This window comes from Cinclus cinclus, chromosome 8, assembly GCF_963662255.1.
Source record: "Cinclus cinclus chromosome 8, bCinCin1.1, whole genome shotgun sequence".
Taxonomy (NCBI): domain Eukaryota; kingdom Metazoa; phylum Chordata; class Aves; order Passeriformes; family Cinclidae; genus Cinclus; species Cinclus cinclus.
This window is the reverse complement of record NC_085053.1, coordinates 19,900,455-19,922,108: the sequence shown is the minus strand read 5'-3', so window position 1 is coordinate 19,922,108 and position 21,654 is coordinate 19,900,455. Positions and strand designations below refer to the sequence as shown.

The 21,654-nt window shown below is 56.0% G+C and overlaps 2 protein-coding genes across 4 annotated transcripts; one reads left to right on the top strand and one right to left on the bottom strand.

Annotated features, from left to right (window-relative positions):
* Window positions 1-1,033: 1,033 nt before the first annotated feature.
* On the bottom strand, window positions 1,034-14,174 carry TIE1 (tyrosine kinase with immunoglobulin like and EGF like domains 1). 3 transcript variants are annotated; one of them, XM_062497321.1, is made up of 23 exons: window positions 13,625-14,174; window positions 12,876-13,163; window positions 9,404-9,514; window positions 9,141-9,296; window positions 8,918-9,049; window positions 8,510-8,650; window positions 8,175-8,303; window positions 7,655-7,800; window positions 7,366-7,510; window positions 6,953-7,111; window positions 6,643-6,780; window positions 6,199-6,489; window positions 4,876-5,166; window positions 4,030-4,343; window positions 3,718-3,928; window positions 3,455-3,565; window positions 3,160-3,350; window positions 2,929-3,042; window positions 2,720-2,790; window positions 2,451-2,491; window positions 2,231-2,327; window positions 1,882-1,981; window positions 1,034-1,644 (listed from the first exon to the last, which is right to left on the bottom strand). In XM_062497321.1, exons 1-23 carry the CDS (start codon window positions 13,668-13,670, stop codon window positions 1,573-1,575), a joined length of 3,495 nt encoding a protein of 1,164 aa, XP_062353305.1. In that variant the 5' UTR covers window positions 13,671-14,174; the 3' UTR covers window positions 1,034-1,572. The 3 variants fall into 3 exon arrangements, with proteins under 3 accessions (XP_062353305.1, XP_062353306.1, XP_062353307.1); XM_062497322.1 differs by having other exon boundaries at window positions 4,150-4,343; XM_062497323.1 differs by lacking the exons at window positions 1,034-1,644; window positions 1,882-1,981; window positions 2,231-2,327; window positions 2,451-2,491 and adding an exon at window positions 2,392-2,416.
* A 2,064-nt stretch (window positions 14,175-16,238) lies between these two features.
* Window positions 16,239-21,389, top strand: C8H1orf210 (chromosome 8 C1orf210 homolog). The gene is made up of 7 exons (XM_062497935.1): window positions 16,239-16,430; window positions 16,958-17,196; window positions 17,363-17,417; window positions 18,930-19,038; window positions 19,280-19,816; window positions 20,460-20,606; window positions 21,055-21,389. The coding sequence occupies exons 1-7, from the start codon at window positions 16,239-16,241 to the stop codon at window positions 21,387-21,389; spliced, it is 1,614 nt and encodes a 537-aa protein (XP_062353919.1).
* The last annotated feature ends 265 nt before the right edge of the window (window positions 21,390-21,654 follow it).

Here is a 21,654-nt window from a genome sequence, read left to right as displayed (position 1 = left end):
ACTGGTGACACTTCCAGAGACACTGTTCCCAGCTGGGAGCAGAGGGGGTGCAGAGGCAGTGGCACATGTCGGCCTGTTCTTGCGGGCTAGTCCCCATCACTGATTCACTGGGGACCTCAGGCATGGGGCAGAGAGGCTGCTCACTAACAGCTGCAGTTGACACCAAAGAGTACTGGAGGCCAGAATGGAAAATCAGAATGGTATTGACAGGGTTCAGAGACCTTCTGGGGATAAAAGACTCTTGCCAAGGACAATGCAAATGCCCCTGTCTCCAGCAGGGATACCAGGCTCTGCAGGAGCTACTCTTGCTTCTCTTTGGACTGCAGAAGACACACAGAAAGAGAGCTGGATGGTATGTCCAGGGCTGAGCAAGCTGAAGCCAAACCACTCTCAGGGTAACAAACAGCAGCAATGCAGGTGAGGGACCAAAGCCTGGGACAGGAGCTCCTCCAGGAGGGTCAATGCAGAGCCCAGGCAACCCTTGAGGGAGGTGAGGATCACCCCAGCACACATTTGAGCAGGCTGGTCAAACACAGCTGGCACATTGCCAGATGGGCAAAGTTACCTGATGGCTCAGCACGGTGCTGGGAGGTGCCAGCTGGCCAGGGTAGGAAGGGTGTGGAATTGCACAGCTCCACAGGACCCAGCTGGAGGAGCAGGGCCATCCCTTTAAAGAGCAGCCAGCTGAGGAGAAGCTGCAGGAACAATTTTCAAGCATGCAAGAGGCAGCTGTGCATAGGAAGGACATAGTCTGTTCTACATATCCCTTTGGGGACAAGACCAAGTCTTAAATTATGTGTGTGGGAAAATATCCCAGTTGGATCCTAAGAAAACCCATCTCCATGGCATGATGAGACCTGGGACTTGTCTGGGAATGCTGGAACATTGCTGGGGATTATCAGAGGACCCCAATACGAACAGGATTCTGAGGAGTGTCCACCACAGCAGCAGATCTCTGGGCCCCCATATCCTGTTCCCCAGTGCTGTCAGCAGGGCAGAGCTGGGTCCCTACCAACACTCCTCTGGACCTGGCTGTTGCATGATCTTTATTGTCCATAAGGCAGAGCTGACACCTTCGAAGGGCCACTGCAGAGCTGGAGGCTGTGCACAGCCAATACTGTCCCTTTGCACCTGCCAGGGTGGCCCCATCCCATGCCAGCAGTGCTGCTCACAACCCCTGGCACCACTTCAGGCCCAGAGCACACTGAGAGCTGCAGGGTGGGCAGTTGCTGTGTTGTTGATTCCTTCTCTCACCCCAAAGCTTGAGCGTTTATGTCCGTGGGCTTAGGCAGTACACTGGCTCCTGAGGGAGGCCCTTTCCTGCCTGCTCTGCTGCCAGTACCCTGAGGCTGCTTGTCCTTGGGGGCCATCCCAGCAGTGTGGGGCTGTTAGTGGCTGGCACCATGCCAGGGAGGGGACGGCACAGTCCTGCTGCAGGGAAGACGTTCTTGGGAAGAGGCACTGCCATTTGGCTGCTTGGCCCTGGAGAGGGATGAGCAGCCCCTTGTCACCACAGCACTGTTCCAGCAGGCTGGGGCCAGCGTTGCCCCTCTGAGCGGTGCCCGCGCAGCCTCACGCCTCCTCGGCAGTGGCATCAATCCCCGCATAGGTGAAGTTCTCAAACAGGGCCATGTTCACGTAGGCCTGTGGGGGAACCCGTGAGGAGTCAGTTTGTGAGCATGTCCACATCTACCTCCCAGCTCCACTAGCATGCTCACAGGCACTGTGCCCTGTTGTCTCCCTGCACCCAAAAGGTGATGATGAAGTTAACCCCCACAAGTACTTCTGCTGCTGGCTGTCCAGTCTTTGGCCCAAGGGATGCTTCAGCACATGGAAAAGCTGCCCCGTGGGCATTCCTTCCACTGAGCTGTTACTACTCACCTTCCTGGCCTCCAGCATGCGGATGAGCTGCATGGAGATCTGGGCGAAGGGAGGGCGCTCGTAGGGTCGGTCGCGCCAGCACTGCCGCATCAGCTCATACCTGGGGGCGGACAGTCGTGGGTGGCTCAGTGCGTACAGGAGGAGAGGGGAGAGAAAAGCTCTTTGTGGGAGATGGGGAAAGCAGGCGGGAAACTAAAGCCCAGGAACTCTGTTTGGCTATGGGACCCCAGGCCATCCCTCAGCCACAATGCAGAGGCAGCCAGGCAGAAGCTACTGAACACTGGTGCGAGCCCTGTGGGGCAGTGGGGTTATGTGGGTGCTACCACCAGCCGAGGCTCCGTCCACTTACACCTCGTCGTCGCAATTGCGCGGCTTCTCCATGCGGTATCCCTGGGGAAGCTTCTCATAGAGCTCAGCACATGTCATCCCGCAGTATGGTGTCCCCCCTACAGCCAGAGACACACAGGGGCTGAGGAGATGACAGTCTGCAAGGTGTTCCCCCCCGGGGTTCCAGGATAGCCAGGCTTATGGGGACCTGAGTGAAGGCAGGGGACAGAGAAGAGCCTTACCCAAGCTGACAATCTCCCAGAGCAGGACACCGAATGACCACCTGAAAGGGGAGTGGCCGAGGCTGTGACGGAGTGCCCAGCTGTGCCCCACTGATGGGCACAGGGCAAAGCCCAGGGTGGAAGAAGCAGCCAGGTCTTGGGCTGGGCCAGCAGCTCCTCAGGGACATGCACCAGCATCACCTCCCATTAACATTGCCTCTCTGTGCCAGAGAGGGGTGGAGGTGGCCACAGCCATGCCCCAGCCCGATGCCCCTGCCTGCAGCACTTACACATCACTCTTGGTGGTGTACACACTGTAGTTGAGGGACTCGATGGCCATCCAGCGAACTGGCAAACGGCCCTGGGGAAAGAGAGAGCCACCATCAGGACTGGGGGGTGCCCCCAGGTGGAAGACAGCTGTGATCCAGCCAGTCCTGCCATGGTGGGTTGGTCACACTGATGGTGCAGGCCCCATGAAGATGTTTCACTCCTGGCTCACCATTGTCTTCTTCACATAGACCTCCTCCCCTCTGGAAAGGCCAAAGTCAGCAATTTTAGAGGCCAGGTTTTCTCCCACCAGAATGTTTCTTGCTGCCAGGTCCCTGTGAATGAACTGAAATGGAAGAGCAGTTAGCAGGAACTACACGCTCCCTCCTGCTAGCCCCAGGGACCTCATGCCTCCATGGGGAAACCCCAGGCCTCAGGCAAAGTGTGTTCTGAGGGGATGTACCTGTTTCTCACTCAGGTACTGCATTCCCTTGGCCACATCTGAAGCAAACTGGAGGAGCTGCTGGGATGTGAGGGTGGAGGCAGTGCCGTGCTCCTTGGCAAAGGCTGGGTCTGTCTCCAAGACTCGGCTTTTGCGGAGGAAGTCGAGGAGGTTTCCATATGGAGCATACTCAATAGCGATGTACAGATAGCCTGGGGGACAGGAGGAGGTTGGGCTGCTGGGGCTCTTCCCAGCAAAAAGGAATAGACAGCTGGGCAGAGGCTGTGGGGCCAGGGTAGAATGGGACAGCCCTCACCCTTGTTCTCACAGGCACCCAGCAAGTTGATGATGTTGGGGTGATGGCCCAATTTGCACAGCACCTCCAGCTCCCCGGCAAAGTCCCGATGGTCATTCTCTGAAGCAAACTCTGGAAGCAAAGAAGGGATGAACACCTCAGGCCTACAACATGGCCTTTCCTCTGCTTCTCTGCAAATGACTCCTGATGCTCCCCAGCACAATTATGGCCCAGGACACATCTGGAGCACTCAGCCCACCCTGCCTGCCTCCGCCAGCACTCACCTTTCAGCATCTTGATGGCTGCATTCATTTTCAGGCCGTCCTTTTTGATCATGGCCCTGATTACCTGCCCGAAGTTGCCCTCCCCGATCATGTCCTCAAACTTGATGTCTTCCCACTCTAGGATGGGATAACTGAGAGGCTCAGGCTGCGGCTTGGGGCGGCGTGTCAGGGTCAAGGTTCCCGAGTTGAACTGTAGGATGGTCTCTTCCCCCTGGCAGATGGAAGCGGGTGAGGTTAGAGGCACTGGGCACCTCTCTGCCCATGCGGCAGTCCCAGCAGGACAGGAGTCATGGGCAAGGGTGGGCTCCGCACCCTCTCCGTGTGGAAGTGAGGTCTGGCTGCATCCGGACTGGAGGCTATGGAACGTGACCTGGATCGGGCTGGGACGTGGGGAGCAGGGGACACGGTCCTGGTGGGGCAGGCGGCACTCACCGAGCCAGATTGGTACGTAAAGGTGCGGCGCCGGTGGAAAAAATTCTTCTTGATCAAGAAAAGTGCCAGGAGAGCAAAGAGGATGGTGAAGCAAGTGACAGACACAGAGCCAACAATGGCCAAGAGCAGCTGCTGGTCTGTTCCTGCCTGCTCAGTGCTCTGGCTGCCCAGGCTGGGTGGTACGCTCAGCACTCCTGTCAAAAGGAGGGACAGAGGGTTTTGGTCCATGGTCAAGCCCTGCCTGGCCTGCAGTAGTGGCCAACCACCATGACAGCAGCCCTCTCCCAGCACCCAGGCATCCAGTGAAGATACCATAACCATGTCTTGAGCTCCTGGTGCCACAGTGGCACTGAGGAGAAGTGTCACAGCCCAGTTCCTGACACTGAACCACTGGCTTCTGGACCTCCAACCAGCTTTGGGTCAAGCCATGATCTCCCATGCTGGCTCTGCTCTGCTCTGCTCTCTTAGCCCCTTGATTCATGTCCCACTCTGCCCAATGTAGATCCACTCTGTAGATGCCATGCTGTCATCATGCCACCCCTGTCCCTGTAGGACTGGGAGGAACAGGTTTTGTTAAGACACCAAGAGTTTTGGTCTTGGGCTGCTGCTTCAGAGTTATGCTCAGAGGTTACCACAAGCACCCCAATCATTCTTTGCTGAACCAGAATCTGAGCTCAAGCTGCAGCAGAGCTGTGAGCCCCTTGCCTGCTGGGACACCACTCTCACCATCCCCGAGGGTCTTGGCTTTCACAGGCTGGCTCCATTCCCCTGGAACATGGGAGTTGGCACGGACACGAAACTGGTAGTTGGTGCTGGCATTGAGGCCCCCAATGATCTTGGTGGTCTCGGCGCCGCTGTCAGTGTCAATCCACTGGGGTTCACTGGTGCCCCCCACCTGCTGCAGCTCCACGATGTACTTAGTGATGCCCCCGTTGGGGTACTCAGGCACCTGCCAGGAGAGCCTGACTGCGGTGTTGGACACAGGCTCTGCCGAGAGCAGCTGCGGGGAGGAGGGCCCTGGGACCAAGAGGTGAGAATGTCAGTTGCAGAACGGGTCTCCTTGGGCTGCAGGGGTTCATTGCTGCTGTTAGGATTGGAGCCTGTGAATGGCAATGGCAACCAGAGCCAGGTGAGCTTTGAGGGACCTTCAGGGACCCCTGGCCCCTGCTTGGAGGAGGTGGAGGTGCTCTCCATGTACCACAGTGAAGCAGGACTGTAACCCCAAATTTTCCAGCCACACAGACCATCTGAGGTCTAGCTGCCTGTGTATTGACTGGCTCTTGTGACATTTCATTTCTTCAGGCCTCCCTCACATACTGTGCTCCCACCACCTCATCTGAGCCCTCTCCTACCTACCCACATCCCTAACAACAAATTCCAAAATCATACAAAGCTCTTATAAGCAGAGAGCAGAAGACACCTCTCATCCCTCAAGCCTGATGCCTACCAGTCCTCTCAATGTGTGCTGTATGGTGCCAAGCCTCCCCAAAGGCCTTGTGCATGCCTTTCCCCTTGGTTGCCAGAAAGCTTGGTTAGGCTGGTGCTCCTCCTCCACCTACTTCACCTACTTCCACTTACTTCAGGGGCTGTGTGTATGTGTGCCCACAGATGGGACTGCAGGGTTCCCCAGCCCCTAGTTACCACCCAGCAAAATTACCTGGCAGCAGCATTAAACAAACCAAAGGGAAATATTTTTTCATGCAAAGTACAATTATATTGAGAAACTTGTTGCTACAGGGTATTGTAAAGGCTGCAAGTATAAACGGGTCCACTAGGGTTTGGGCAAAGGTGCAGAGAACAGATCTGTTTGTGAGCATCACTCATGGTAGCCTGAATATCACGTTCAGCTTAGGATGCTTCTCAGCTCCTTGGTCCTGGAGCTGCAGGGTCTAGTAAGGAAAGGAGGGCCCATTTTTCCCAAACAACTGTACATGTTCTGTCAGAGATGGAATAAGGAGCAGCCAGACCTGGGGATGGTTGCTGTTACAATTATAACTGATTTATCATTGTAGTTCCCTATTATAGTTCCCTTTATTAAGCTGGACCCACCTTTGCTGTTGATCATGACCTTATAGGGGTCAGAGGGTGGTCCCAGGCTGGTGCAGTGGTATACCAGCACCTCCAGCCTGTACTCCTTGTTAAACTCCAAGTCCCCGATGCGGGCAGAGAGCACAGAGATGGACGTGATATTTTTCTCGGAGACCAATCGCCTTGCAGAGTCAAAGAGGTGGACAATGAACCCATGTGCTGGCTCGTGGTTGCTTGGCAACTTCCAGTTGACATGAAGCATGTTTTTCCCTTCTATGGACCAGCCTTCAATCACAGGCTTGACTGTGGGCTCTGCAAACAAAAAGGCAGCAAAACCTCACGGTGCATCAGCTGTGAGGCTTTACAGGCTCTGTGCTGTGCAGGGTCAGGGTCAGGGTCAGGGTCAGGGTCAGGGTGAGGGTCAGGATCAGAGTAAGGGTGAGGGTCAGGGAGATGGAGGCTCACCGAGGCAGTCAGTCACCATGATGGCTTCAGGACCCTTGCTGCCCTCCCCACCAGCCCCTGGCCGACTCAGCTGCACCTTGACAATGTAGGCAGTCACGGGCCGGAGGTTCATGAGGGTGATGTTCTCTCTGTTGTCCACTGTGGGTCAACAGGACATGTCGAAACCATGTCCATCATCCCCAGTCTGCCCTGCCCCTGGCATATTCCTCAACATCATGATGAGGGGCCTGCTATGGAGATATCAGCCCACTCCAGATCTCACCCTCCCACACAGGTTCTATCTGTGTCCCCTAGCCCTGCAGACACATACCCACAATGGATGACCATGCTGAATTGTCATCCTTGGGCTTGTAGAAGAGCTTGATGGAGGTGATGGGTCCGTCACCAGAGAAGTTGTCCACAGGTGAGACCACGAGCTGGCGACTCTGCTTGGCCAACAGCCGGGGGGCACTCAAGGGAACTGGTGGCACTTGGGGGGAAGAAGGGAATGACACTGGTGGGACTGGGAGCAACAAGGAGCAGAATGTGGATACACATGCCACCTCTTGGCTCCCTCCAGCTTTGTCAGCAAAGTCTTTTATAATCACCTGAACCTGTCTGCTGGCACTGCAGCCCACGATGGGAGGCACCCAGTCTGGCGCAGGGGTGGTATTGCCACACCATGCTGGCAGCCTCCCCCAGCAGCCCTGGTTTGTCCTGCTCATGCCACCATGCTTTCCTCACCTCGGATATTGACCTTGACTTTCCTGCTGTCCTGGCCTCCGGTGGTGGAGACCCGGCACTCCCAGAGCCCTGTGTCTGCCTTTGTCAGGCGCCGCACCTCAAACTCGCAGGTGATCTGCTTTGGCTCAATGATGGTTTTGATGACCTGTGGCACAGAGGGTGCTGTCAGCCCCTCCACTCAGCCCCTGGCTCAGCCTCCCATTAATCTGACACTGCCCAGCAGCCCCAGGTACTCTTGAGGGAGCTGTCAACATGGAGATGGTGGTGGGGCAAGGGCATGAGGCAGTACCTTGAGCACAGTGCCGTCAGCCTTGCGCAGCTCCACGCTGTCCCTGGTGGGCAGTGGGTTGCCAATAGCCACGCAGCTGATGATGGGCTCTGAGCCCAGGTTGAACTCCAGCTCTGAGGCCAGTTGGATGATTTGGGGGAACCGGTCTGGTACACAGAAATTAACATTAGGGCTCGCCCTGCTCCTCCCTAGGCACAAGAAAGCCTGGCATCTTTTCTTGGACCCAGATGTGGCCAGATTGTGGTGCCAAGGGATGCTGTGGTCCAGCCCTGATCCCCATCCCCCATGCTGGGCTCAGCAACCCTCTCAGCACAGATAATGCTGGGATTCCAGACCAGATGTTGCCATTGCAATGTCCTGATTTCCACAGACTTGGAGGCTATTTCTTCAGACAAGGGGTCCTGCTGAACCAGCTGTCGAAAACAGTAGCCAATGGCCCTCCCAGTCACTGGTGAGGAAGGAACCAGCACCCATTTGAGGTGGGGGATGGAAACCCACCACGGCCCTGTGCCAGTCTCACCTGACTTCTCACAGTGCTGCCCATGCCAGCCTGCAGGGCAGACACAGCCACTGAAGCGGTTACAGCTGCCTCCGTTTTGGCAGGTGCACTCCAGGGCACAGTCAGGGCCATAGAATCCTGAGGGACAGGCTGTGGGAAGAGGAGAGCTCACTGCTACCCCTGTCATGGCACAGAACCACAGAGACAGCAAGCAGCTGATGCAGGCAGCAGTACTGCTCAGCCTGTGCTGACCCTCAGATGTGAAGAGGTTTGCAGATGTGCTGCTGGAGAGCAGCCAGGCCCTGGAGGAAGCCCAGGGTGGGTGGGAGAGCTGATGGACACTCATGTCTCTGTACCTTGGTCACAGCGGGAGCCACTCCAGCCGGAGGCGCAGGAACAGCCATAGGGGTCGAGCAGGCAGAAGCTCAGCCCTCGGCAGCCCTGGGCTCTCTGGCACGTCTCCTGGCAGTTGCGGCCAAACTGGCCTTCCTGGCAGGCTGGAAAAAGAAGCATGGTCTGCCCTCACCCACCATTCATCCATGCACTTACTGCTTGTGCATGGCACAGAACTAGCTCAGGTGCCTCAAGGAGACAGGGGACCCATGTGGGTGGTCCAGTCCTGGCCCAGAAACAGAAGATACTGAGGGTAGGGAGGCATTGGGGATGAGCACAGCATTTCTAGACACAGTGCTCAGGTCTAGTGGTGGAAGAGCCCCCACAGATGCCCTGGGCACAGTACCCAGTGCTGGGCAGTTGGAACCCACCTCTCTCACAGCGGGTGCCCATGAACCCTGGAGGGCAGATGCATTCACCAACGTGGTCATGGCAGATGCCGCCATTCAGACAGTCGGGACAGTCCTTCTCGCAGGATGGTCCCCACTTCTTCGCAGGGCAGGCTGCAGAGAGAGCAGAGGGGGCCAGAGTGCCACCTGCGGCAGGGCAGGGTACGGCTGTCCCCAGTCCCCAGGCAGTCAGGGCCCTGCTCACTTCTCACGATGAGGCGGTAGAAGGCACTCCACAGAGGGCTGTCCCCCATGAATGTGGCACTGTAGACACCGTTTTCACTGACACTGACATTGGGGAGTGTCAGGACAACGTGGTCATCCCGCACCTCACCCCGGTCTGTGGTCTGGTAGTAGGTGCCTGCAAAGGGACAGAGGGTTATCTGTGACCTCCCATGCCCCCAGGGCCAGTGCCAGGCATTGGCTGGGAGCAGCTCCAGCCCTGTGTCTGCTCCTGGAACTACTTGCCGTTTCTTTTCCACATAACATCTGTCTCCTTCCTTTTGAGGATTCTGGCAGAGAAGGTGGCCGCCTCGGCAACATTCACAGACTGTGTGGCCTTCACCGGGAAGAGGTGGGCTGCAGAGGAGAAGGAGGCACAGGTTGCACAGCAGTCACCCCTGAGGGCTCTCACACCCAAAGGCAGTGCTGACACCCTCAGACCAGTCACACCAGGACACACTCTGGCACAGTCCAGCACCCACCACATATTTCTGCTGGAATGTCATGACACATCTCCTTGTCTGTTCCATGTTGGACCCAGGACCCCCTCAAACCTCTGCAGGGACAGGGCTCCCTTCCTGGCCTCTTCGGGCAGACACCAAGGAATGGCATTTGGCACCCTGCCCTCTGACTAGCCCACCATCTTCACAGGATACTGGTGGCAGCAGTCTAGGGAGGTGACATCTGGAAGAAGTGTGTATGGTGCATCCTGCCTGCTGGTGAGGTGTGGAGTACTGCAGGCAGGGAAAGCAGGACAGGTGAGGGGAATAAATTGTACAGGAGGCTGCACTCCAGCCCACAGGGCCAGCAGCCTGGTCATGGCTGTTTTTCTGATTCCCCAGGTGCTGGGTCTTGCAGCAGCAAAGAAATCCCAGAGTATTAATTTAAGTCAGCCAGGCCCCAGCCTGAGTACAAGCAGGGCTATAAATACCTTAAGGCCTGGGAAACCAAGCCCTGGGTGTGCCAGGACAGACACAAAGGAGGACACAGGCAGCTGCTGGCTTTTGGAGCCTGGCAATTCTCCAGCTCGCACACACTAAAAGGAGCCACGCCGGGTTGGAGCTAAAACACATCCAGCCCTGCGTCCTCCCCCTCTGAGGCCAAGGACCAGGAGGAAGCAGCACATGCTGCAGACGCCCAGGGAAGGGCAACGCAGGTCACACTTGGCGGTAATTTCCCAGAACCGCCTCTCCACCTATCCCTCTAGTTGGGGTCTTTCTTCCATGGGCTTTGAAGCCCCCAGTGGTGGGCTGACAGATACGGCCCTCACTCAGCTTCACTCCACCTCACTCCCTGGAACAAAAGGCGACAATTCTCTGGAGGCGCCCAAACACAGCACTTTGCATTTGCGCACACCAATTTACCTGTCACCCTTTCACTGCAGCCCCCCCAGATTGCATCTCTCCCCTGTCTCTCTGTCACTCCATAGTGCATTCATCATCTCCCCAGGTGGCTTGGGGACAGCAGCCAGCATGGCTGCTTGTTCAGCTCTTTGCACCCACAGCTGGTGACACAGGTCCAGTGGGAACTCCCTCATGTGACGAGGACCACTCCTATTCCTACTCTCCCTTCTTTTAGTCAGTAATTCACCTATGCAAAGATCTCTCCTGCCACCCCCTGGATGCAAAGTTTCTCTCAAAGAACCTTTGAAAGGGAGTTTTCCCCAGGAATCTGAGCAGACAGTATCAATTTGGTCTTCTACAGCATCCTCACTGCTGTCACCCCAGAGACCCTACCACTGCAAACTCAGCTGCCTCTTTCTCAGGGGCCACACAACCACATATTCTGCTCTTTATTACAGTTTCTGCTAATTTGCCAGGTTCTGACTTGAGTTTTCAGGCCTGTAATTCCCTGCCCAGATGCTTTAGGAAGGTCTGGTTGTCCAAGGGCAGCAACATAGCCTTTCTCACTGCGCTCAGCCTAGTGATGTCGTGCTGCTCTATTCTGCTATTTATCACCTGTCTCCTGCTATCAACAGTGGCATTTTAGACAGATCCCCCAGCAAATTTTCCCAACCTTTCTGTGCACACAGATACAAAAAAATATTAAAATGTTGGTTTCCTTATTTGTCTATCTGGGTGTATTTCTGCTCTGGATAGTGTAAAAGATAGTTTATTGAAAGATTTAAACACTTCTGAAATTGCTTCTCAGTATCTCTTTCGTTTGCTTTACTTTGTTTTCTTAGCAGTGCTTCCAAGATTTATCTAACTTCCTAAGTTCTTCTCCATGCATGACCTTTTGGGAGCTGCCAGCTTTCCTCTAAGAGCATTCCCCACCCACTGTTTCATCGCCCTGGCCGGCTTTGGAGTGCTTTCAGGCTAAACAGGAGAGATGACACACACCAAGCCCCTTCAGCGGGTTCTGTATCCAGCCCTCCTGTGAACATGTATATTTTTTGCTTACTAATTCCTTTAGTTTTTTAACTTCTTCTCTAAATAGAGCAATAGCAACTTCTTTGGAACTTGTGAAAGAGACACCTTTTTGGCACTTGTAACTCCCACAGGGGCTTGAACCCAGGCACTGACCAGCTCCTCCAAAGCACTATTTTGGCCTGGCTAAGTGGACCCAGGACTGGGGGCTGACTGAGAACACCCCATCATGGGAAACACTGTCCCAAGGATGGAACCCCAGAGCCATTACCTCCATCCATGATTTATAAACAAGGACATCTGAGGGCGTAGAAATCCCTCTGTGCTCCTCATTCCCCAGGGCTGGTCGTGCCTCTCACACTGTCTCCATTCACCTCTGCTCCATGCCTCAGTGCCACCCTGCTTGCTCAGACCATCCAGCTCTGTTTTCAATAGGGCCGCTGCCATTTTACAGCTTGAGCCTCCTTACAAGGACAAAAGCTGAGCCCTGCTCCCTGGGGGATGCTTGGGCCCCACTAGCAGCCACTGTGCCCCATCTTGGAGACACTTGATCTCCCTGCTGAAGCTGGGTCTTAACACAGGCAGGGAAACTTCTATGCTCTTATTCTCAGGGAAAAGTCAACTGTTTTAGCTAGACTTTCCAAAAAAGAGCTAGAAAGCATCCTGAGGCAAACATCACAGAAAATTTCAGTCCTAATAGCTTTGCAAGTCTCAAGCACAGGGAGGGGAGGTCTGAGGAGCAGTGTGGGAGAGTGCTGCCCCAGATGGTATCCCTGCTGCTGGTCAGCCTAGGGAGGGCCTTTCTATTCTTATGGCACAAAATAGGAGTGGGAGACAAGCCCAGCACTGCTCTTGCCTATGGTGTAGTCTGGCAGTGCCTCTCAGCAAGCCCCACTGCTGGAGCGGCAACATGCTGCCCTGTGATGGTGTTTGTCCAGCACCTGGGGAGGTTACCAAAGATCTGCTCCAGCACTACCTCCTCCCCTTGAGCCTGTGGTGGGGGCTTGGGCTGGCACAGCTCCCAAGGGCTGCCCCCTGCTCTGGTTAATGATTTCCAGATCCCACAACCTCTTCCAAGGGCACTTAACTTCCTCTTGGACCTTGCCCTTCTCCCAGGTACCATTACAAATTTAAATGACTCTTCCATGGGGCTCAGCCATGCTCCTCTAGCTGAACATCCCTTCCATCTCCAACCCACCAGTGCTAGTGGACCCCAAACCTAGCTTATGGGTCACCACTGTCCTCCCACCTCCCTGGCTGGTGCTGGGATTGTGAAGCACAGGCAGGCAGGTCCCCTGTGCACCTGACTGGCATGGGGGGGCCTCCTGCTGCCCCCAGAAGCCACTCACCATTGTGGCTGTTGTGCACATAGACCACCTGGGCCTGCTCAGTCGGGGTGCTCCCCAAGCAGTAGAGGATCCCCACCAGGTCGGCCTTGGAGAAGCCCCTGGCCTGGACTTGGTTGCTGCGGTTGCGGTAGTTTTGGAAACCCATTTTGGGGTGCGTCATCACGATCTTGTTCTCCCGCTCGATCTGCAGGTGGCTCACGTCACGCTCCCCCACGACACAGGAGAGGAAGAAGTCAGAGTGGGACAGGCTCTGCACGTTGGCCATCAGGGTGATGTCCAGGATGGCCCCTGGGGTGAGGGAGCACAAGGGTGTGTCAGAGCTGGGCAATAGCATGGCTACACCAGCCCTCCCTCAGGGACTGATCCTGTCACCCAGATGTCTCCCCCTTTCCAGAACATTTTTACCACCCCCCACCCCGAAGGCACAGCTGGGGCAAAGCAAGGTGCATGGCAGATGCATTGGGATGCCACAGTGCGCATCTCTGCTCTCCTTTTGGAGACCCCAGCTGGATCAGCTCCCCAACACAAGCCAAGCATGCATCAGGCAGTCTTGGGGTGCCTCTCCTCCCATGTTGGAGAGAGGGAGCGAGGGGCCTCTGAGGGCTCCAAGTGGCTGTTCACAAAGGGATATTTCCTCCCTCCCAACCCTGCTCCGATGGCGCCACTGAGCTTCCACAGCTGCCTCATCCCACCAAGCCACCCTGAGGCAGGGGCTGCTCACTTGGGGCAGGTGAAAAGGGGCAATTTACCTGCCAGATGTGGGATGAGAAGTAGAAGATAAGCCTGGAGTCCCATGTCCTTGGAGCTTGTTCCAAATCTGGCAGAGGTCAGAAAATCCCCAGCATTTCCTGGCTAGGGGGATCAGAGCTGGAGGCTGTGGCTACCTAGGAGCTCCACGTGAGCGGCAGCCCAGGACAGCTACTCCCTGCCCGTGTCCCCCATCTCTTCTCCATGATGTTGCTTGACTTCCAGGGCAGCTGGGACCACCTCTTGTGGTGCATAGCCTGGGCATGGACAGAGAGATGCCGCCGTTTCTGCTGGCTCAGAGGCCAGCCAGCTGCTCAGGAGCAGTGCTGGCCAAGGGGCCAGTGGGGTCCCCTGCCTGGTGGCAGCTCTTCCAGGGAAAGGCACCCACACACCCCTCCAGGGCTAGGGCTTCATGCTCAGGGGTCCCTGAGCCATGCTGAGCCCTTAGCCCAGGCAGGAGGTGTCCTGACCCTGCTTTTTGTCCAAGGTTCAGAGTGCCTCATGCCCCAGCCCGCCTGGGCGGCGGCATCCCCATCGCCTCGGTGCAACCGTGGCTGATGGCTGTGGGAAGGGTTCTCTGGAGCAGGGAAAGGAAAGGGGCCAAGGGGCCGTGGCTGGCGGCGGCGGCGGAGCCAAATCCTGTTTCCCATGCAGCGTTTCCTGCTCTCCACCCATTGTTTGGAGACGGCCCTGACTCCAGGAGTGGCCCTGCACAGGCTGTCCCCCGGGGAGCGGCGTGCGGCGAGGCTGAGGCTGAGCACACCTTGGGACACCATGGGCCTGCTGCTGCCACGAGCTGGGGTGCGAGGCATGGCCCACCCAGGCTCTGAGACATGGCCCACCAGGGCTCCGGGACATGGTCCACCCGGGCTTTGGGGCATGGCCCACCTTGGCTCTGAGGCATGGCCCACCCAGGTTCCGGGTTTTGCCTGGCCCCGACTTATCCTGCAGCGGCCCAGCGTGGGGACACTGCCCAGCTTGAAAGGGGCTGGGTGGGAGCACAGGCAGGGTGCCAACAAGCTGCCCAGCTCACACGGGAGTGTGGCTACTGCTCAGGGAGAAAACCCTCTGTGTTGTGGTAAACATGTCTGGGGAGAAGTGAAAGCAGGAAAGAGCTCCTGGCTTTCCCTGAGCACTTTCCCATGCACAGTGCTGGCATAGGCACAGCATAGCATGGCCTTGCTACAACCTAGCCCCAGGGTCTCACACCCAGCATGGAGGATGTGCCAGCTACCAGCAGGCTCCAGGCTCTTTGCCTGACAAACAAAAAGCGTTCCCCAGGAAATCACCATAAGCTTCATGCACCAAACCTCACACTGCTTCACAAATCTAACTATTCCCATGTGAAAGCCAGGGCTGCCAGGGAGTGAGTCTCATGTTTTGATGCCTCCTGAGCCCATGCTGTATCCGGCCAAAAATCTAAAGCACACATGGAGAGGAAAGGGAAATCTATTCATCGCTTCCGACTATTTACAGAGAGCTCTGAGGCCATGCAGTGCCCATGGCATGCAGAGGGAGGGATGGCAGTGAGCAGGGGCACCCACAGTGCAGCTGCCTGGCCACCCCATGGCAGGAGGGGTGGAGAGCACCTGAAAAAGGTGATACAGCTGCCCTCATTTGCCTTGGAAATGAAACTGTAGAGGACAGTCAGGCTCTGTGTTCTTACATGTGCAACTCATTCTGTGCTTCCCTGGCAGCCGTGGGGGATTGCAGCACACAGAACCCGAGTTACCGTTCACTCTGTAAAATGTCCTCTTTCAGGAGGATCAGTTTGAGGATGGGATTATTCACATAGAATTCTTTGCAGAATGGGAGCCATATGGGGTCATTCTCTGCACCAGGCCATACCCGGGAGATCTCAGGGATCCATTGAGGAATCTGACCCCATGTAATTTGTTTGCTTGTGTTTTTTTCTTGGAGCACCTGGATAAGACCTGTGCTGTCCATCTGTTCAGGTTGGAGGTAGGAAACCTTTCTGGGGAGTTTTGTGGGGATGCCCAGCCAGGACCTCACAACTCCAGTTTATCTGTCTCCAGAGAAAGAAACAGAGGATAGACACAGCTGAGTACAGCCAAAGGACCTCTCCACATCTGCTCTCCTGCAACATGGAAGGCTCCAGTTGCCCAACCCACAGGACACTCCAAGCACCTGAATATCTGATGATTTAATGGACCTCAGCTTTTTTGCTGAATCACAACAGACTAAAAAAAAAACCCCAAAGACTGACAAAAATACCACTTTTTGTTATCATTTGCACACTCTAATGCACAGCACCACATGCCAGAAACCATAATGAACAGATACATTTCCTGATAGGAAATGCAACCGCCCTGCAGATCCACCAATGGCCAGGGCTGCTTCAGCAACATTTTCTAGCCCTGCTTCTCTGGATGCTTGTTTTGCTTTACCTGCTCTGTGGGTCCTGGGGAGGCCCTACAAGGCTGGGCTAAAGACTGCTCCCACCAGGTACAGGAACATCCTGGAAGTGGGGTAGTTGAGCATCCCGAGCCCGCCTGGGCAGCTGGGAAGCAGAGGCTGCCTGCTGCGTTGGCATCCAGCATATGCCCACAGGATGGACAGACTGCTGGGAAGCCCTTTCCCTGAGGAAAGGGTGGGATGTGTGGCTGTGGAGGAGCCCTTTGGCAGCTGGGGAAGAGGGGCCGTCCTGTCCACATTGCAGAGAGCTCCAAAGTGCTCATGCTGGCCATCAGCTTCCTGTTATTTGAGCAGGCATGGGAGATCGGGGAATGGGGAGCAGGGAAGAGAGCTTGGGGCTCCCTCTTGCTGCAGAGGCAAAGCCAGGAGCAGGTGCAGCCAGCACTTTCTCTGCCTGGCCTGTGGCTCTGCTAGCCTTGCCCACTCACCCACCCCATAACCTGTAAGCACAGGAGCAGGTCTCATGTGCCAGCAAACACCCATGAGATGCTGCTTTGACGTGATTTCTCAGACTTTCACTGATCCCACGGCAGGACTGGCAGGGAGAGCTACTGTTAAGTGGCAGGTCTTCATGGGGGTGCTGAAGGTGGTGGGGCTCTCCCATCCTCTGGGACTCTCCTGGACAGATGCTGCTGCTCACTGAGCTGCTGCTGCTGGGCCCCGTGACCTGCCAGTTTGCTGCATGCTTTGAACACCTTACTGCTGGAATCCCAGCAGGACTTTTATTTTTCTGTAGGACACATTCCTGCTGCTTCAGCCCCAGCTTCCCTGGCTGGGGCTGACTGTGTGCCCCTGTGCCAGGTGCATAGACCAACACCTGGACCAGACTCAGGCTGCTTTCCTCCAGCGCGGTGTCTCAGGGCAGGTGGCACAGAGGTGCCCCCTCCTCCCTCTGGCAGCCCCTCCCGGTGTCCTGCTGCCACTCGCGCAGCCTCACGGCACCCCAGAGTGCAGCAGGCAGCCCTGGGCACCGATCACGGGCGGCCACACGGGTGGGAGGTGATGGGGCGCGGCTGTTAATGAGTAACTGGCACCGCCACCTTTCACCAGCCCGGGTGGAGCGGAGCGGGGCCGGACGGCAGCGGGGCCGGGTGGGAGCCAGGCCGGGTCCCGGGCGCTGCTGGCTGCGGGGCCGGCTGTGAGGGCTCGGTGGCGGCCTGAGCCGTGCGGCCGCGGCCACACCTCGCCCGGCACGGCCGGCTCTGCCGGTTCCCAGCTTTCCCCGAGACTTTTTTTTTTTTTTTTTGGCCGGAAGTTTCCTGGAGCCAAATGGCTCCTACCTGCCTGCTCTCCTGGGTCTGCAGCCTCCTCTGCGTCTGGTCACTGGTGATGGGACACCCCTGCAGCCTTGACCACCAGGTAGGGGGGCCGTGAGTGCTGCGGCGCGAGCAGGGCTGGGGTGGGCAGGGTCCCCGCTCCTGGTCCTGCCAGCGCAGCTGAGGTGCCCAGGGGCAGCAGGGCCTGGCAGGCAGCTCCTGCTCTGCACTGCTCAGGAGAAGATGAGCGATGAAAACCCATGGGAGCCAGCAGAGTTAATTGGGAGATATGCTCTGCCAGTGGCCACCAGCCACAGGGGTGGTTCGCCCGTGCCCAAAGCCTGGCTGTCCTTCTCCCAGTCTTGGGCTGAACGTGTCATGTTATCCAGCCTGTTCACCAGAGCATGGCCTGGCAAAGCATTATCTGATCCATGGCATTTCTGACTGTGGTCTCTTGGCTGCAGGTGTAACACAGCTGCCCGTAAGAGGTGCATGGCAAGCAGCCATGAGACACATCCCTGAGAAGGTCTCAACCCCTCGCTCCTCTCCCCAGTGAGTGCATGGTGATGCAGTGACTGGAGCCAGGGTGATGGCAAGCATGAGGCCAGAAACCCTGAGCACCCGGCAAGGAGCAGGAAACACAACTAACCCACTGGGACAAGCACTGCAGCCAGAAGCTTGGCTGATCAGGCAGGAGCTGAGAGAATGAAGGAAAGTGGCTGTCATGAGCCACTGACCTTTCCACTGAGCTCTCAGTTATTCCGCCCAAAGGTTTGCACTGTTTTCCAAAGCCTCCCTGAGCCCAGCTGTGGTTGAGCTGAAAACAGGACCCACGTGGTAGGTACCCCTGTGGCCCAATTATAACCCAGTCCTCAGCACTCAGATTTTTAAGAGCATATCTGTTCCTCTACCAAGCAGGAACAGCAGGGTCTGATAGGAGATTTAGGTGGACAGGAGGATGAAAGGAGAGGTGAAAGTAATGGAAAGCCCAGCTAGCTGGAATGTAGCCAAACACAGAAACCCAGGACTATGGACCACAGTGAACTTAAAGCACAGCATCTCTGCTTGCAAGGTCCAAACACAGCACTTAGCAGGAGCTTGTGCCTGCCCAACCAAACTTAAATTGCTGACCTGCTCTCTGGTAGCTTCAGTTTGGACATTTCACTCCCTCCCACTAAAAGCCCAGGCAAGAGCAACCCATGCAGGGGACTGCTCCCCAAAACTGTCTGAGTTGGGGCATGTTGCTTACTGGTAAAAAAAAAGAAAAAAAAATTCATCCATCCATGTGGGTTGACTGATCCTTCCATCCTGTTCTGCTGATCTTTTGGGACAGTGAATGGTCCTTGGTCTGTTTTGTTTCCTGATACTGACACAGCCAGCTAGCAGTAAGCCACAGCTCATCATCATGTATCCTCAGGAACGTGGGATAGATTGGTGCACTGGTGCACTGTCCTGCACAGCCCCACGGAGCTGCTCCTGGCACAGGTGACTGGTTACAGATGCCTACAGCTCTGCAGCCTGGTCAGCTTCCTGCCTGCCCTTGCAACAGGCAGGGCTCACCTGCTTCCCTGCTCCAGCTGGGAGGATGCCCCTGTGTCACACAAGAACTCCCTAGGGGCTGGAGGTGAGGATCCGGGGGAGGAAAAGGAAGGCCCTCTGCAAACTGACCCTGTATGACAACTGCCCTGTATGGAAGGACAGGGTGGTGACCACCTGCTGCCTTTGTACGCACCCATTTGGGTTTTTCCCCCAGCCCTGCCTGCTTCTCCTGTACTGTTTCAGTCAGCTGCTCTCAGTCCTGGGCTGTCCTACTCATCTTTCTCCATTTTTCCAGGCCCACTCCAATCTGGCAGCTCATGTGTTTTTTAAATGTGTGTGTGTGTTTGTTTTTTTAAAACTCTGCAAGGGTGATTAAGATGTTTGAATCTTTGGGGAGTCTCTCTCATGACTCCCCATCGTGGATAGCCCATCTCAGACAGCAGCTCTTTTCCCAGGGATGGGCTGACTGCAGTGGGAAGAGCCTTCAACATGCTCCAAGTTCCCTTCCAAGAAACATCACCAGTTTGGACCTCTCCTTCAACTCCTTGATTGTGCCCCATCACAAGACTCTCTTGAAGCATTTCCCTTCCTTGTATTCTCTCAACCTCTCCAGCAATGACAAGCTCACACTGAGCCCAGCAGTCTTTTCCAACCTTGGGGCACTGCGTCTGCTGGACCTGAGCAGCTGCGGCATCACCTACATCCACATGGACACTTTCAAAGGCCTGGGAAACTTGCACACACTGCTTCTAAGAAACAACAGCTTGCAAGGGCTTGATGTCCCTTTCCTTTTGCCACTGAAGGCTCTTTTCCACCTGGACCTGCGGCACAACGCGCTGGTCTCTGTGGACACTTGGAGCCTGCAGCTGATGGAGACAGTCCCCCGGGTCCGTCTGGAAGGGAACCCCTGGGTGTGTGACTGCAGTGCACGCCCTCTGCAGCAGTGGCTGCAGCACAGGCAAGGTGAGCAGAGGGGATGGGTGGCAGGGGATGTGTTGGGCAGGTGGAATCCCGAGTGTAGCAGTCTTGCTTGCTCCATTTGCTCTGACCCCTGGGCAAGGTCTGACATGGCTCTCTGTCCTACCTTGTTGAGGGACAGCAAACCAAAAGGGGATGTGTCTGTTCCTTGCTTGCAGTTATGCAGGATACCAAGGATTTCTAAGAATGTCAGCAGGATAATTTGGCCACTCTTCTGGGAAATGGGTTGCATGTACACTTGGGCCTCTAAATCTTTTTTTTTGTGTCTTTGTGGAGTGGCCACATTTTCGTTGTTGAGGGCTTGGCAGCTCCCTCTCTGGAGCCAGGTCAGGCTCCATCCATCTGAGCACAGCTCCAAGTAAGAGTGGGGTTTCTGTGAGTATCCATGAACTTGTCTGTATCCAGTTTAAAGGAGCTGCTAAGCAGAGTGACACACAGTTCCTTGATCAGGGGATTTTCCCTGTGGTTGTTCCTACAATATGCTGAGAGTCAGTGAGTCTGTAAGGCAGAGCCAGGAGCACCTTGCAATTCATCCCATCAACCCAGGAGCAAGCAGGAATCATCTTCTCTAAACTGGAGAGGGGATGGGCACAGACCCCCATCCCACCTTAGCCCATTTGTCTCCCAGCTGTGCAGGTGACCTGTGTGTCGCCCCCAGGGCTGAGGGGCCAGGAGATTGCAGCTCTGGATTCCCAGGACCTGAGCTGCCAGATTAAGCAGCGGTTTGCTCGTGAGCTCAGCACAACACAGCAGATCACAGTGACTGAGAACAACAGTAAGTTGTGAAAATTCCAGGTGTCCATAAGGTCTAGCACCTTCATGTCCTCCATCATTCTGGATGGGGCTGCAGGTGGAGACCCCCTACTCTGCCCCACAGTCTCAGAGGCTCAGGCTGCTGGGCCACGCTGGTGCAGTGGCGTGGTGGGAGGGTGGCCAACACCTGCAGGTGTTTGCTTGCTTTGTGACAGGAAAGTTAACAAGTGGCACAAAGCCACATGGAGCACAGACTCCACAGTGATGGGCAGCAGTTCCAGCCAGATGTCAGGCAGTTTTGCCACCACTGTTCACACCCCCTTGGTAGCTGGGTCCCGGTGAAGAGCATCTGTATTGCTCCTAATGAAAGTGACCTAGTGCTGGCTGCACACTGCAGGCAGGTACAGGGATGGAGAATGGGGAGCACTGGGTTTGCCACAGGCTGACCATGTGCCTTTCCTGTGTCACAGCCACTGCCCTGCCTGCCGGGAAGGGGGGAAGGAGCTGGCCATACCTGGTGGGATTCATAGTGACAGCAATTGGCATCTCCATCCTGATCACACTGGCTGCTAAGTGCAAGCTTGTCCACAAGAACTTTGCCAGCTACCGCCACCGGCCACTGCCCGAAATCAGCTCCATTGGAGGCAGCCCCATGGAGGATAGCAGCAGCTGGGACAGGGGCTCCATACCTGATGCTGCTGACCTTCAAGCTGAGGATGATGATGGCTTCATCGAGGACAACTACATCCAGCCCAGTGAGCAGCTGCCAACTAAAGATGAGCGGGAGTTGCATCGCTCTGTCTGAGCTTACAGCTTACAACTCAGCCACCACTGCTGCGGCCTCTTGCTGTCTCCCTAGCTCCACCCCTTTCCCACCTGCCCTTGGCTTTGGGTCATACGTGTTTGGGGCAGAAGGAAAGGAGCAGAGAAGAGGGAAGACAGGGATGGGCTAGGAATGGTGATGGAGGCTGAAGGCAGCCCGTCCCACAGTGTCCAAACATGACACCAGTAGGCTGCACTGTCACAGGGACACCAAACCAGCTGCTGCTTTCCCAGCCTTACCTGGATGC